The sequence below is a fragment of the Eublepharis macularius genome, chromosome 7 (assembly GCF_028583425.1).
Source record: "Eublepharis macularius isolate TG4126 chromosome 7, MPM_Emac_v1.0, whole genome shotgun sequence".
Taxonomy (NCBI): domain Eukaryota; kingdom Metazoa; phylum Chordata; class Lepidosauria; order Squamata; family Eublepharidae; genus Eublepharis; species Eublepharis macularius.
The window spans coordinates 94,973,061-94,989,822 of record NC_072796.1 but is presented as its reverse complement, the minus strand read 5'-3'; the positions used below and the strand labels follow the sequence as shown (position 1 = coordinate 94,989,822).

The 16,762-nt window shown below is 55.4% G+C and overlaps 1 protein-coding gene and 1 pseudogene across 1 annotated transcript in view; one reads left to right on the top strand and one right to left on the bottom strand.

The window, feature by feature from the left end:
* Nucleotides 1-16,762, top strand: part of CPA6 (carboxypeptidase A6) — a 77,945-nt gene that overhangs the window by 24,704 nt on the left and 36,479 nt on the right. The window contains exon 2 of the mRNA XM_054985482.1: nt 10,480-10,555. Within this exon, the coding sequence (XP_054841457.1) occupies nt 10,480-10,555 (76 nt within the window). The remainder of the gene's footprint in view (nt 1-10,479; nt 10,556-16,762) is intronic.
* Nucleotides 13,249-13,361, bottom strand: LOC129334134 (U2 spliceosomal RNA; annotated as a pseudogene).

The window sequence follows — 16,762 nt, the reverse complement described above, 5'->3', positions numbered from 1 at the left end:
CCCACCCTTAACTCGCTCCTTTTCCTTCCAGCACACTCCCCCATGGAATGACTCTCATCAAGCCTCTGAGTTCATCGAAGTTGGCCCTACGAAAATCTAACCTACAAGTCTGGCTACGAACTTCCTTGGCTCCCCACAGCAACTGGAATTCAAGAAGGACATGGTCACTTCCCCCTAAGGTCCCCACCACCTTCATCTCATCTACCAGTTCTTCCCTGTTGGTTAATATCAAGTCTAGTATGGCCGAACCCCTTGTAGCTTCCTCCACCTTTTGAAAAAGGAAGTTATCGGCCAGGCAGGTCAGGAAATTGCGTGATTCATGACGCTTTGCTGAGCCTGTCTCCAAGCACACATCAGGGAAGTTGAAGTCACCCAGAATTACAAGGTTCTGATGTCTGGATACTCTGCCAATTTGTTCAAAGAGGGCAGCATCCATTTCTTCTCGCTGGTCAGGTGGTCTGTAGCAGACTCCAACAACAATACCCTTTGTCCTTCCTCCCCTTATTTCTACCCATATGCTTTCCACCGGGCTGTCCGCCCCATTCTCCATAACTTCTTGAAAATCAAGCCCTCTCCTCACATACAACGCCACTCCACCTCCTCTTCTACTCTTCCGGTTTTTCTTGAACAACTCATACCCATCCACTAGCACATTCCAATCATGGGAATCATCCCACCAAGTCTCAGTAATTCCTACTATGTCATAGCCCTCTGTTTGCAATAGAAGCTCAAGCTCTTCTTTCTTATTGCCCATACTTTGGGCATTGGTATATAAACACTTGTAGCCTTGTACCTTTGTTTGACCTTTCCTACCCAGGTGGGTCCCCACTGTGTTCACTTCATCATTGAAGTCGCCATGTCGATCGTCCCCTGCCCCTTGTGGCATCAGTTTAAAGCTCTCCTGATGAAGTTCTCCAGGTTCGTTCCAAACGTTTTCTTCCCTGCCCTTCAGAGGTGAAGCCCATCATGTGCTAGAAGGCCTTCTCTAAGAAAACCTATCCCATGGTCCCAGAACCCAAAGCGCTCCTGCCAGCACCACCATCTCAGCCAGCGATTCACCTCAAGTATGGTCTGCTCCCGGCGTGCTCCTCTTCCTGTGACTGGAAGGATAGAAGAGAATACCACCTGAGCCCCCAATGTCTTCAACTGCCTTCCAAGGGCTTCGTAATCCTCTTCAATTCTTGCAACAGTTGTCCGGCACAGCCGGACTCGGCCCCGGGGGCGGGGGTGCCACCCTCCAGCCGGGAGGAGCGCCCTCCTCCTCCTCCAGGGCCCCCCAACCCCCACCCCCTTACCTGGCCACCGAAGGCCGGCGGCACGACGGCAGCGGCGGCTGGCCGGAGGGCCGGGACGAGGATGCCGGCCACGAAGAGGGGGCTGGCCGCGGCAAAGGAGGAGGCCGAAGCAAAGACGCCAGCCGCGGCCAAAACACCGGCGGCGGCGGCGGGCCGAGCCGCGGCGGCGAGGGGAGCCGCGGCGGCAGCGACTGCAGCAGGGAGACCAGTCACGGCGGGGAAGCCAGCCGCCGTGAAGGGACTGGCTGCGGCGGCGGAGGGGACCGTGGCGAAGACGCTGGCCGCAACGAGGGAGCCAGCACCGGGGCAGCCGGCGCAAACGGCTGCACCTGAGCCCGAGCAGAGGCGGGAACCGGCAGGCGGGGAGGTCCAACGGGATTGGCCCCAGGGGGTGGCAGGCAGGGGGGGGGACGAACCAGGGCTGCTAGGGGGAGCACGGAAAGGTGGGGGATGGCAGGATTGGTGGAGGTGGTGGGGAGGAAACTACAAGAGGGCAGCTCCCAAGGACGCCGAGGAGGAAGTGGCTGGAGCGACTGGTAGCGAGCGGAGAGAGAGAGAGGGCGAACGGACAAGCCAGAGCTCAGCAGGGAGAGACGGTGGAAGCCGGGTGCCTTAAACCCCCACCGCTCACCCATATCTGAGGCCGAGGGAGCCGCCCTCTACGGGGAAGCTACGGCGGAAGGCGGGCGCAGCGCGGGGACTGGAGAGGGCGCTCACAACGTGGTGGAGAATGCAGGCACCAGCCCTGCAGTGAGCCGCCCCCTCCCGCGCATTCCGGCGCCTACGGGCTGGACGAGCGGCCGGTCCCTGCTACGACCACCCACCCTCCAAGTCGACCCCCCCCCCCGGCCGTCAGGCCCCGGCGCCACAGAAGCCGCGGCCATGGACCTGACCCAACTCGGACAGTGGCTCGCCGAGCACCAGGGCCAGCTGTTGAGGGAGGTGGCGCAGCAAAACCGGGAAGCGCAAGCCACCCTGGCGCAACAGCAGAGGGAAACCCAGACCGCTCTAGTGAGGGACCTCCGCCAGGCCATTGAGGCGGGGCGGGCTCCCGGGAACCTGGGGGACGGCGCGCCCGGCCCAGGCGGGCACCCACCGCCCTTCCACCTGGCCAAGTTGGGACCCGAAGATGATGTGGACGCGTACCTGGACGCCTTTGAGCGCACCGCAGAGGCAGCCCAGTGGCCGCGGGGGCAATGGGCCTTCATCGTGGGGCCCTACCTGACCGGGGAGGCCCTAGCCGCCCTCAAAGCCCTCGCCAAAGAAGAGAGTGCCGATTACGACCGCCTCAAAGCAGCCATCCTCGACTGGTATGAGCTCACCCCGGAGACATACCGGCAGAAGTTCCGCGGCCTGACCTACAACCGCACGGACCGGCCGCGCACCCTAGTGGCCTCTCTGAAAGACATGGCTTACAGCTGGTTGCAGCCAACCACCCCGGAGGCCAAGCGAGTCGCTGACCTGGTGGTCCTGGAACAGCTCCTCCAGGTCATCCCCCCCCCGCGCACGAGCCTGGGTGGCCTGCAGCCGGCCAACCGACTTGAAGGAGGCGACAACCCTCTGGGAGAATTTCATGGCGGCTTCCCCCCAAGAGGCCGGGAGCAGTGAGGCGAAGGCGGGGAAACCCACCCCAGCGGGTCCGAGCGACGGAGGCCGAGGTGGGCGGGCCCGCGCTGGGCCGCGGCCCCCAGGGCCTGGGCCCGTCCGGTTGGAGCGTGGCGGCGCACTCGCCGGCCCTAGGGGCCCCAACCCCGGGCCAACCCGTAACCCCGGAAGGGGGGACCCGGCAGGCCCGGGCAAGGAGGACCCCGGGCGGGGGCCGTGCTTCATGTGCGGGCAGTGGGGGCATTGTAAGAGGGACTGCCCCGTTATGGAGTGTGACTGGGGCTGGGACACCACCATGCAAGTGACGTCCCGGGCCCCTCGCCCACCCCCGCTCGTGGCCATGGTAACGCTTGCCGGACAAGGCTGACGGCCCTTCTGGATAGCGGGAGCTCCATTTCCATGGTCCGCTCGCACCTGTTACCCGCGGACCTCCCGGTCATACGCCGGGCCATCATAGCCTGCTTCCACAACCACGTGGAGGAGTGTCCCGTCGTCCGGGTGCCCGTGGAGTACGCCGGGAGTACTCGGCTCACCGAACTCGCCCGCGTCCGGGCTCTGCCCTTTCTGGTCCTCCTAGGCCGGGACGCCGCTCACTTTGCCGAGGCCCTGCGGCCCTGGATCAATGACCCCCCGCCGCCCACGCAGGAGGCGCTGATTGGAGAGGAACGGGGACCGCCCAGCAACCCCGACGAGGGCCCCGACGCCCCGGGCCTGCAAGCCGAGTGGGAGGCCGACCCCCAGTTCGCTGGAGCCCAAACTGCCGACGTCTCCCTAGAGTCCCTGCGGCGCCATGTGGCGGTAAGTGAGGGAGTGACGGTAGACGCCCGACGGGCGGGCCGCTGGCCGCAGATAGTCCAGGAGCGGGGGCTGTGGTTCCGGCTGGTGCGAGGACGGACGGGGGAAGTGTGCCAGCTATTGGTCCCGACGGCCTACCGGCAGAAGGTGTTGGAAGCGGCCCACGACCATCCCTGGGCCGGGCATCAAGGGGCCCAGAAGACAGTCGCCCGAGCCGCCGCGTTGTTCTTCTGGCCGACCTTGTCCAGCGACGCCCGAAGGCACTGTAAGGCCTGTCCCCTTTGCCAGCGGACAGCAGTACGAGGCCCGCCGAGGGCACCCCTCGCCCCTTTGCCGGTGATGCGGGAACCGTTTGAAAGGGTGGGCATGGACTTTGTGGGACCCTTACCCCGCACCGCCCGAGGAGCCCGGTATCTGCTGGTCCTCCTCGACTACGCCACCCGATACCCTGAAGCCATCCCGATGCGTGACATGAAGGCCCCGGGGGTGGCAAGAGCGTTGATCCAGTTCTTCGCCCAGGTGGGGTTACCCCGGGAAATCCTCACCGACTGCGGGAAACCCTTCACGGCTAAGCTCACGAGTCAGCTGTGTCGTACACTGCGTATGCGTCACATATTCACCAGCGTGTACCACCCCCAGACGGATGGCTTGGTGGAACGCTTCAACCAAACGTTGAAGGCCATGCTGAAGAGGGTGGCCCATGAGAAGCCCACACAGTGGGACCTGTTCGTGGACCCCCTGTTGTTCGCCGTCCGTGAGACCCCCCAGGCCTCCCTGGGCTTCTCCCCGTTCGAGCTCCTCTATGGACGGAAGCCGCGGGGGATCCTGGAGCTGGTGGAAGAACAATGGGGTTCCCGGACCCCCACCGAACCACTCCCTGTGCCGGCCTACGTCCAAGACCTCCGGGAGCGGCTGGAGAAGGCCCGCGACGAAGCAGGCCGGAACCTGGAGGCCGCCCAGTCTGCCCAGAAGGCCTACTACGACCGGGGCACCCGCCTCCGGACTTTCCAAGAAGGGGACCGGGTCCTCGTGAACCGCCGGGTGATGGGGCCCTGCCCGGGTGACCCCTGGCAGAGACCTTTCACGGTGACGCGGACCCTCGGGCCCCTGTCGTACGAGGTGCAGTGCGGGGCCCTACGCCGTCACCGCAAGCGACTTCATGTGAATGACCTGAAGGCCTGGCATGAGGGCCCGACCACCAGTGGCTGCGCGCTTTCCGAGGAGCCGTTGGAGCTCCCCGAAGGGGAGCTGCCCTGGTGCCTAGAGGGGGAGGCCGCGCCACTACCCCTGCTGGACGCCGAACTCACGGAGCAACAGCGCCAGCAGCTCCTGCAGGTGATCGGGCGACACCCCGGCGTCTTCTCCCAACGACCCGGGCGCACGGCCGTACTCACGCACCGAATCGACACCCCGCCAGGGGCCGTGGCCCGGGCCCCCTGGCGGCCCCTGCCCCTAAAGCGCTGGGAAGTAGTGACCAAGGAAGTTCAGGACATGCTCCAGCTCGGCGTTATCGAGCCCTCCCGGAGTGCCTGGCGCAGCCCCATCGTTCTCGTGCCCAAGCCTGATGGGTCTGTCAGGTTCTGCGTAGACTACCGTCAGCTGAATGCCCTGGCCAAGTTCGACGCCTACCCGATGCCCAGGGCGGACCTCTTGATAGACCAGCTGGGCGAGGCCCGCTTTATCTCCGCGCTCGACCTCACGAAGGGCTATTGGCAGGTCCCCATGGCCCAGGAGGACAAGGAGAAGACGGCCTTCGCAACCCCCCAAGGGCTCTATCAGTTCCGGGTCATGCCATTCGGCCTGCACGGGGCAGCCGCTACTTTCCAACGACTGGTCGACCAAGCCCTGACCCACTGCCAGCCGTTCGCCCGGGCTTACATCGACGACATTATCGTCTTCAGCGCCGACTGGCCCTCCCACCTCAATCACCTGGACCAGGTTCTCCGGGCACTGTCCGACGCGGGGCTGAAAGCCAACCCAAGGAAAAGCCGCCTGGGCTTCCGCGAGCTCACCTACCTAGGGTACCGGGTGGGGCGGGGAGTGCTCCGGCCCGTGCCCGACAAGGTGACCACCCTGGAACAGACCCCGCGGCCCCGGACCAAGCGGCAGATGAGACGGTTCCTAGGCCTGGTGGGCTACTACGGTAAATTCATCCCCCACTTCGCCACACAGGCCGGCCCGCTCTCTGACTGCTTGAGGAAAGACCAGCCCTCGCAGATCCGGTGGACGCCCGAACGGGAGGAGGCCTTCGGGTCGCTACGGGAGGCCCTATCCCGGGGCCCCGTGCTCCACAACCCGGACTTCTCACAACCCTTCATAGTCCACACGGACGCATCAGCCGTAGGACTCGGCGCCGTGCTGTCTCAGGAAACGGGGGGACAAGAGCGGCCAGTCCTCTTTATCAGCCGTAAGCTGCAGCCCGCCGAGACCCGGTACGCCACCGTGGAAAAGGAGGCCCTGGCTGTCAAGTGGGCCATCGGGGCCCTACAGTTCTACCTGGCGCACAACCCCTTCACCCTTGTCACAGACCACGCCCCCCTCCTGTGGATGGCCCGGATGAAGGAACACAATCCCCGTATCTTATGATGGTATCTCTCACTCCTTCCTTTCAGCTTCACCCTCCGTCACCGACCTGGCCGCCTCCACGGGAATGCGGACTACATGTCCCGAGTGTTCGAGGACCTACCAACCGATCCGCCGCCAACTTCCTGGGGGGGGTGTCCGGCACAGCCGGACTCGGCCCCGGGGGCGGGGGTGCCATCCTCCAGCCGGGAGGAGCGCCCTCCTCCTCCTCCAGGGCCCCCCGACCCCCACCCCCTTACCTGGCCACCGAAGGCCGGCGGCACGACGGCGGCGGCGGCTGGCCGGAGGGCCGGGACGAGGATGCCGGCCACGAAGAGGGGGCTGGCCGCGGCAAAGGAGGAGGCCGAAGCAAAGACGCCAGCCGCGGCCAAAACACCGGCGGCGGCGGCGGGCCGAGCCGCGGCGGCGAGGGGAGCCGCGGCGGCAGCGACCGCAGCAGGGAGACCAGTCACGGCGGGGAAGCCAGCCGCCGTGAAGGGACTGGCTGCGGCGGCGGAGGGGACCGTGGCGAAGACGCTGGCCGCAACGAGGGAGCCAGCACCGGGGCAGCCGGCGCAAACGGCTGCACCTGAGCCCGAGCAGAGGCGGGAACCGGCAGGCGGGGAGGTCCAACGGGATTGGCCCCAGGGGGTGGCAGGCAGGGGGGGGGACGAACCAGGGCTGCTAGGGGGAGCACGGAAAGGTGGGGGATGGCAGGATTGGTGGAGGTGGTGGGGAGGAAACTACAAGAGGGCAGCTCCCAAGGACGCCGAGGAGGAAGTGGCTGGAGCGACTGGTAGCGAGCGGAGAGAGAGAGAGGGCGAACGGACAAGCCAGAGCTCAGCAGGGAGAGACGGTGGAAGCCGGGTGCCTTAAACCCCCACCACTCACCCATATCTGAGGCCGAGGGAGCCGCCCTCTACGGGGAAGCTACGGCGGAAGGCGGGCGCAGCGCGGGGACTGGAGAGGGCGCTCACAACAGTATTCGAAGCCGTGTCGTTCATTCCCACATGAATCAGCACAAACGGGTACTTATCAGCAGGCTTGATGAGTTTTGGCAGCCGGTCGGTAATATCCTGAATTCTGGCTCCCGGCAAGCAACACATCTCTCGGAATAGGGGATCTGGCCCAGAGACATGGCGTTCCATACCCCTGAGCAAGGAGTCCCCGACGACTACCACCTTCCGTTTTTTTCCACTTCCATGAGGCCCCATGTCTTCTGCACTCCCTCTTCCAGATCTTTGCGGTTCTCCTTCCACTGTCACCTCTGTCACCATCCCTAGCACTTCAAAGTGATTCTTGAGCTCAAGTGGACTAGAGCATCTTCTTCGTTGACGCCTTCGGGTTTGTACTGTAGATCTGAGAGGAGGCTCAGAAGGGAGATCGGCTCTTTCCCCTGCTCCTTGACTTTCCTCTTCTTGGCTGTGCAGAGCCCCCAGGCTGTTGTCAATAAAATTGTTTCCCTCCTTGATCTCCTTTCCTCCAGGCTCTGAACCTTTTCTTCCAAAACTCTGACTAGCTTACACTTCTGGCAAGTGAACTCTGTCTTCTCCTCTGGAAGGAAAACAAACATGGCACACTCCATGCAGGTGACTGCGAAGGGGGCTTCAGTAGACATGATTGCCTTCCAAATGTACCTAGAGTACTAGCAGAACCAGTATACTAGCAGAGTTTCAGGTCCCCCAGGCAGATCACCAGGCTCTTCGGCTCGCGCCAAAGGCTCGCGCCTCTGGCGAGGAGGAGCCTTTTGTTTCAAAAGGTGCCTTCCTGCCTAGCCCAGCAGGGCCCCAGGACACTAGGGGGCGGGGCTTGTAACCATGAGCGACAGCAACCAGCTGCAAACAACAGCAATTCACTCAGCCCCCAACAGCCTCACAACAGCAATTCACTCACCCCCCAACAGCCTCACACAGAACTTAACCAGAACCACTCTCTAGCAAGCTACCCAGAACCACTCATCCTCAGCTTCTCACACAGTAGCTAGGAAAGGCAAAAGGCAGAAAGACAACAAACCCTTACCTTCTAGCTTCTGCTCTCCACCATGTGCTCTTGCCTCAGCTCAGCTCAGCTAGGAATAGACTAAAGGGATTTCTCTACAAACCTGAAGGAAGTACCAGGGTTGTGTAAAAATCTGAAATCTAAAAAAATGTCAAAGTGTTAAAAGCCCACAAAATAACAAACAGCACCTGTATCTTCAAGAAAATAATGTCAATCAAATTCTTAATGGTTATTGGGGGTTACTAGGCAACCACAGCAATATTTTCATGACTTTAAAGCCTTGGTATCTTTAAAGCAAAGATGTCAGGTGGGGAGCATGAGTAAACGGGGAGGCCGAAACAGCCCTGAAAAAGGTCCCATCTCCCTACACTGTCATATCCCTTGATGGAGGAGGAGTTTTCATGGACAGGCTCTTCTGGAAACCAGGGTCTCTCAGATACTGAGAGAGGTCCAGGCCACTTCCATTTTTAGCCCCACCCCACCCCACCCCCCAGTATTGCTGCCACCAAGCCCTACACAGCTCCCAACATCTGCTGCATGCCTGGCACTGCTCCCAGTCTCCACTACCACCTGGCCTTGTGTAGTTCCCAGCTTCTCCTGTATCAGGTGTAGCTCCTGGCCTCTGCTGGGCTCAACATAGCTTCTGGCCTTGCTGACGCTAATGGAGGAGGGGATTGTTTTGGAGTGGATTTAACCCAGCTCTATAGATTTTTTCTTTGTTTTCAGATTTTTCTGCAAAACTGGGGCTCTGCCAAGTTTCTGCTTTCTGTCACTGTGGTCTAGTGTTGCCAGGTCCCCTATCCCTTCCAGTGGGCGGGAGACCTGGCACGCCCGTTTCTTGTCTCATTGTGCTTGGTGAGAAGTGTGGGAGCACTCCTGGGCCCTGCTCAATGACATCACTCCTGGGAGTGAGATCTTCATGCTGTAACGGGGGGGTGTCTGGGAAGCCTGTTCCCATGCCTCCCCCCCCCACACTGTCCAAGTGAGTGGGAGGGGCGGGGGGCAGAAGTGAAAGATCCCTGCTCCCAGTGGGGGACCTAGCAGCCCTAGTGTGGTCTCCCAATCCATGGATTTAAGTATCCATAAATGGGGCCACACATCACTTTTAGAATATATGATGATGATGATGCTCAGTGCACTACAGGTGATGTAACCCAGTAATTGGACACACGTTTAAAGTCTATGATGAAAGTATTTTTCTTTCAGTCCTGTTAGTGTATCTCTGCAACTGTATGTATATCATATTTTGGAGATAAGGTCAGAAGTCTAAATCTGAGGCCTTCCATGAATGTGAGATCCAGGCCAAAATGATTCTCCTATGATAGGCTGTGCCAGAAACTTGTTGACCACACAACTTAGCCTGTCCAACAGAAGCAGCCACTACACAAGTCAACCCAACAACAGCCACCGTGCAACTGGGCCCAGCCATTACACAGCACAGCTCAGCAGCCACACAGACTGGCCAGAGTTTTCCCAGGGGGTGGCTGTTGCATAGGGAAGGAGTGAAAGCTGAAGACACAGAGGCAGATAAAGGTAGGTGGGTTGGGGAGTGGGAAGGAGAAAAGGAAGCAGGAAAGGGGGAGAGGCAGGAAAGGGGTTACTGCTCAGAGGCAGGCAGCGGCAAACTGTCTTCTGATGTCTGTTGCCTTGAAAACCCTATGGGGTGGCCATAGGTCAGCTGCAACTTGATGGCACACACATGCAGCAAACAGTGGCATGTTCTGTCACCACAAGACACATCTCACTGATACAAGGGCCTATTATGTCTACCTACTATACGCACCTTAAGTCAAAAGAACACACCTGACCCATGCTGAACAGCATGGTTGGGATACTCCCCACTTCATTTTATTTACTTCAAGGATGTTCTCAGCATCATTTGAACTCAGCAGAAGGATGCTGCAAAGATGATAATGCTGTTAAAGGAGAGCGATGTGGAAATTTCTGTTCCAAGCAGACTGTAATTCATCTGCTTCTTAGGAAGCATGCTACCAAGTAAGCAAAAACTATTTTGTTTTGCCTGTTTCTTCATTGTGCAAAATCAATCATATTGGACAATGGAAATATCTCTTTCTGGCCTTATTATTATGAAACATATATATAGATTTCTGATATATAGCCTTCAGACTTATGCCCACCTCAGGGATATATGTTTATATTAGCATTCAGGATTTTATTCATTGAAAAAGAACCCTTATAGTTTCTTCTCAATGCTCTTTAATAGGGATATGGTGATACGGGTTGTTCCAGAAAATGAAGAAGCAGCAAAGGCTTTCAAGGTCCTTTCTCAACAATTTAAGGTGAGTCTGGTTTTGTCACATTTGGAAGAAAGTAGCATTGCTATTGGACCAGATACAGAATGGCATGATGTAAAGGGCCTTTATGCTATCTCATGAAGTTGCAAGCGCTGAAGATTTTTGTTCTAAAGGGCTTCTGACCAAAGAATTGTAATTGTAATTGGAAGCTTGATGTTTGCAAGACCATCTCTTATCAACAAAGCAAAGAAACAAGAAAAACAAAAATTGACTAATGAATAAAGAACGTTAGGCTCCATTCTTAACATGGGAGGCAAGATGGTTGTAGACAGGGATAGGTTGGGGACAAGAGGAACATTTGTTCTTGGCCTCAGGCTCAAAGGGAAACTCAGATTTAGATATTAAGTTTGTGGTATTTGATGATTTGCAACTTTTTAAATGCAAATCCCTATTAGACCAATATGTGACACATTCTCCTAGCTTAAATTTTTAAAATACTCAAAATATGTTTCAGTGTTTTTGGTGCCTCATTCGGTTTTCATGTGTCACCACTTTTTCTTTATTTTGATGGCTAGGGTTACAAAAGATGGAAGTTGCCCAGGCATCTCTGGCCCTCTGAGAAGGCTTTGTTGTAGAGACATGATTTTGTACCTTGTATACTGACTGGACATAGCATCTTGCTCTGTGCCCGAATGTCAGCTCCTTATTTTTACACAGAATTTATAAGCACTAGAGGTGGGAAAAACCCAGGAAAAACCCACAGGCCGTCGGGCCATGGTCAGTCACATTTCACAGACCATGGACCACGAAATTTTCACGGACCTGTGCAGGTTCACAGACCGGTTCGTCGGTTCATGCCCGCCAGTCAGCTGGAGCAAGGGGGGATTTAAATGTTAACGCCCTCCTGGTGCCTCTTGCCAGCAACACCAGAAGCACTTTAGCCCCCTCTTCTTGCTCCAGCTGAATGGCTGGCCCACCAGTCAGCTGGAGCAAGCAGGTATTTAAATGTTAAAGCCCTCCCGAAGTCGCTTGCAAGCAACACTGGGAGCACTTTAAACCGCCCCCCCCCTTGCTCCAGCATTAAATGTTAAAGAGCTCCCACTGCTAATTGCCAGCAACCCGGGAGCGCTTTAAACCCCACCCCCCCACCCCCCATGTCTGGATTCACAGACAACAGACCAACGAACCAGCCAAAAAGTTGTGAAGTCCATGGAAAACTTTGAACTGGCTTGGTCCATGTGAAATTTTGGTCCATTTTACAGTCCATGCCCACCTCTAATAACCACACAATAATTAATTTGTAATAAAAACACTTTAACCAGCCAGCTAAAAACAATATTTTAAAGTTGAGAGAAGGGGATCATGATGGAGCTCCTGGAGAGGGAGTTTCATAATCTAGCTGCCACCTCTGAAAAGTCACTGTCTTATATAACTATATATCACAATGATGGGAGAAGGAACATGATGACAAAAGATAACCTAAGTGTCTGGGTTTGCTCATATGGGAGACAGCAATCTTTGAGCTACTCAGATTGTATAGGACTTTAAAGATCAAAACCTACCATTCTGAGCCTGGAACCAACTGGGAGACTCTAGCATCAGCATTACTTTTATGACTTCCATTACTAGCAACAATATATACTTATTTACAAGATTTTTAGCCAGACCGGCCCTCATAGGACCACCAAGGCAGCCAACAACAAAAAATTCACCTTAAAAACCATTAAAATCAGAATGCAAATACATTGTTAAAACAGTTTAAAACCAGAGCTTAAAATGAAAAGATAAAAACAACAGTTAAAACGTTGAGGGGGAGGAGTGGTGATTGTGGAAATCCTAAGTGAAATAAAAAAGTCTTTACCCACTGGTGGAAGATGGCAAGAGAAGCGGACAGGAGAGAGTTAGAGTCTTGGTGCCACAACTGAGAAGGCCCTCTTCCAGGTTGCCACCCACCTCATCTCGGAAGGCAGAGGCATCCGAAGCAGGGGTCATTTTCACACATCTCAGCATAGCACTAAACTCATGGAACGAGGGAGTCTTCATGGTGCAATTTCAGACTTAATCACTCCACAAAAATGGAATCGTGGCACGATGATGTCAGAAATTGCGCCATGAAGACACCCTCATTCCATGAGTTTAGTGCTATGCCGAGATGTGTGAAACAACCCGGGCCTCTGAAGATGACTGCCATGATTGGGGGGTCTATAAGGGAGTAGGAGGTCCTACAGGTATGTTGGTCTCAAACCAATAATGGCTTTAAATGACAGCTCCAGTACCTTGAATCATGCCCAGAAACAAATTGTAAGCCAGCATAAATGAGCTAAGACTCTCTCTCTCTCTCTCTCTCTCTCTCTCTCTCTCTCTCTCTCTCTCTCTCTCTCTCTCTCTCTCTCCCTGCCTCCAGTGCCTCCAAATACCATACAAAACAGTCACACATTTCTTCCTTTTCAAATCTATCAGCACAGCAACAAGCAGATGTACTAAATAACCAAAGGATAGCAATAATATATGAATTACTTTAATTATATGTGGCTTTAAAGCAGCCTTCAAGGTATATTTGAGACAAGAATGCAGACATGTTTTCAGAAGCACTTTCTGAGTATTTCTGGCTTACATTGTAAATATAAATTACCTATCACTAACGCTCTTTTTCTCAGGGGGAAAAAAGCAAATAAATTTCACATCAATTTAATAAAACCGAGATCCTTTTCAAGAGTGAACTTGCTTATATCTAAACAAGAGGGAGCTGTAAAAATTTATGAAAATGTTTATTATAATCAGTTGGTTCCATATTTAGCCCATAATTTTTCTGATACTACACTTGATCTTAGCCAAAAGGCTGAGAAGCAGTAAGGGAGCCGCATGCCTAATGCCTGGAGCCAGTAGAGGCCTGTATCAAAGCAGCCCCCTTCCTCTGGGGGATAGCCCCGCTAGCGCAATTGCCCCCAAACCACCTGGCCCCCTCTGGACCCTGCAAATCTGACCCCTCCATCACAATCTGCACGCGTAATTGAGTCTGTGATTGAGGCCCTGCTGCAACAAGAAGTGCTGGCCATGCAGGAAAGCAAAGAGATATTTTAGCACTAAAGAGAATACTTTTAAAAATTAAAATATTTGAAATTTAAAAAAAGTTTTTCTGATATTTTCCCCCCACAAAGCCCATTAATTTAATTACTGCTTGAATTGTGGTAGCCTCATATATTACATGGAAAGTGATTTTTTTTCTTGTTAAGAAAAATTCCCCTACAATTCCCCTATAATACAATATTTCAGACAAGTGCATAGTTTTAGAACTGAATCTGCTTTAAAATAGAAAACATGTGGTGCTAAAAACTGTTACAAGAAAAAGAATGTAATGTAGTGGTTAGCTTGCTGGACTAGAATCTGGGGGACCCAGATATGAATCCTTACTGTGCCATGACATCTTTCAGGGTGATCTTGGGCCAATCCTGTTTTCTCTCTCAGCTTAACCTACCTCACAAGGCTGTTGTTCTGGTAAGACCAAAGAAGGATGTAATAAGCCATTTCTGGTCCTCATTGGGGAGAAAATTAGGTAATGTGTATCTAAATAAATACAACATAAAGAAAGATATCCCACTTTTTCACCCCTTACTTACATGGCTAATTTCAGCGCAGTTCTTTCTTTCTTTATTTATTTATTTATTCAATTTATATACCGCCCATCCCAGGGGCTCTGGGCGGTGAACAGTTAAAATTGATAAAAACAAAAACTAAAATCAATATACAAATAATAAAACAAATTAACAAGGTGCAGTGGTGGGGAGAACCTTCCCCACCCCAAAGGTGGGAGGCCGACATGGCACCGCCCCCTTCAATCACCAAATGCCTGGCGGAACAGCTCTGTCTTACAGGCCCGGCGGAACGATAATATGTCCCGCTGGGCCCGGGTTTCCATTGACAGAGCGTTCCACCAGGCTGGGGCCAGGACTGAAAAAGCCCTGGCCCTGGTTGAAGCGAGGCGGGCTTCCTTAGGGCCGGGGACCACAAGTAAATATTTATTCGCTGATCGGAGCGATCTCCGGGGAACGTACAGGGAGAGGCGGTCCCGAAGATATGCCGGTCCCAACCCACTCAGGGCTTTAAAGGTAAGAACCAACACTTTGAACCTGATTCGGAATTCAACTGGAAGCCAGTGCAGCTGGCGCAGGACAGGTGTGATGTGTGACTGGTAAGGTATACCAGTCAGGACCCGTGCCGCCGCATTCTGGACCAGTTGTAGTTTCCGGATCAGGCCCAGGGGTAGCCCAGCGTAGAGTGAGTTACAGTAATCTAGCCTGGAGGTGACCGTTGCATGGATCACTGTAGCCAGGTCCTGGGGCGTCAGGTAGGGGGCAAGTTGCCTGATCTGACGAAGATGGAAAAATGTAGACTTGGCAACCGCCGTGACCTGGGCCTCCATCGATAGGGAGGCATCCAGGAACACACCCAGACTCTTTACCACTGGCAAAGTTGCCAGTGGTGTCCCATCCAGGGCAGGGAGCTGGATCCCAACATCTGGCAGCCCCCGTCCCAGCTGCAGGACCTCCGTCTTCACTGGGTTCAATTTCAGCCTGCTCTGTTTCAACCATGCCGTCACAGCCTCCAAAGCTCTGGCCAGATTGTCTGGGGCCGTGTCTGGCCGGCCGTCCATCAACAGAAAAAGTTGGGTGTCATCCGCGTATTGATGACAACCCAGCCCAAACCTCCGCACCAACTGGGCGAGGGGGCGCATATAGATGTTAAATAACATTGGGGAGAGTATCGCCCCTTGGGGAACCCCGCACACCAAAGGGTGACGGGCCGATAGATCTCCCCCGAGCGCCACCCTCTGTCCCCGACCCTGGAGAAAGGAGACCAGCCACTGTAAGACTGTCCCCCTAATCCCCACGTCGGCAAGGCGGCTGGCCAACAAATCATAGTCAACCGTGTCAAACGCTGCTGTGAGATCAAGTAACACAAGCAGCGCTGACCCGCCTCGATCCAGATGCCTGCGAAGGTCGTCTGTGAGGGCAACCAAGGCTGTCTCCGTCCCATGGCCAGGACGGAAGCCAGACTGGAATGGGTCCAGGACTAGAGCATCATTCAGGAATTCCTGCAGTTGTACCGCCACCGCCCGCTCAATCACCTTGCCCAGGAACGGGAGGTTCGACACTGGGCGGTAACTGGACGGGTCGGTGGGGTCCAAAGATGGTTTTTTCAGGAGGGGCCGCACTACCGCCTCCTTTAACACTCCTGGAAAAACCCCAGAGCTCAGGGAGATGTTAACAATGGCCTCCAGATGGTCCCGTAGCCCCTCTGAGCTGGCCTTCACCAGCCAGGATGGGCAGGGGTCCAGAGGACAGGTGGTTGGCCTCATCCCCTGCAGGATCCTGTCAACATCGTCCTGAGAGAGCAGGCTGAAATGGTCTAATACGGACCCAGAAGACGGCCAAGGGGTCTCCAGTTCCCTTACTGTATCAACAGTGGGTGGCAGGCCACGGCGAAGGGACAAGATTTTACCCGCAAAATAGCTCACAAAAGCCTCGCAGCCAATAGTTGAATTAAGAATTTGGTGGTCTCCCTGAGAGAGGGAGACCAAGGACCGAACTGTTTGAAATAATTGAGCCGGGCGTGAGCTAGCGGATGCAATGGAAGCAGCAAAGAAATCCCTCTTTGCTGCTTTCACTGCCACCTCATAGGCTTTCATAAACGTCCTATAAGATGTTCTTGCCTCTTCGTCGCGCCCCCGCCTCCACACTCGCTCTAGTCGTCTCAGAGACCGCTTCATCTGGCGAAGCTCCTCGGTAAACCAAGGAGCGACCCGTTTGCGGGCTCGGAGAGGACGGCAGGGGGCAATAGCGTCGATGGCTTTGGAAAGACGGCCATGCCAATCATCCACCAGCTCATCTAACGTACTGCCAGGGGGCATCGGATCCCACAGAGCCGGCTGGAAACCAATTGGATCTATAAGCCTCCGCGGGCGAGCGTAAATCCGCTCACCGCCCACCCGGGAAAGGAGTGGCATGCTCAGACGAGCCTTCAGAACAAAGTGATCTGACCATGGCACTGCATCATAGGCATCCAGGACCACCATCATCCCTGCCCCCAAAATCAAATCCAGCGTGTGACCTGCTTGATGCGTGGGAGCCGAAACAAACTGGGAGAGTCCTAGGGCCGCCATGGAGGACACCAGGTCAATGGCCTGCATGGAGGCATCGTCATCAGCATGGACGTTGAAATCCCCGAGAACCAAAAGTTTCGGGAATTCCAAGG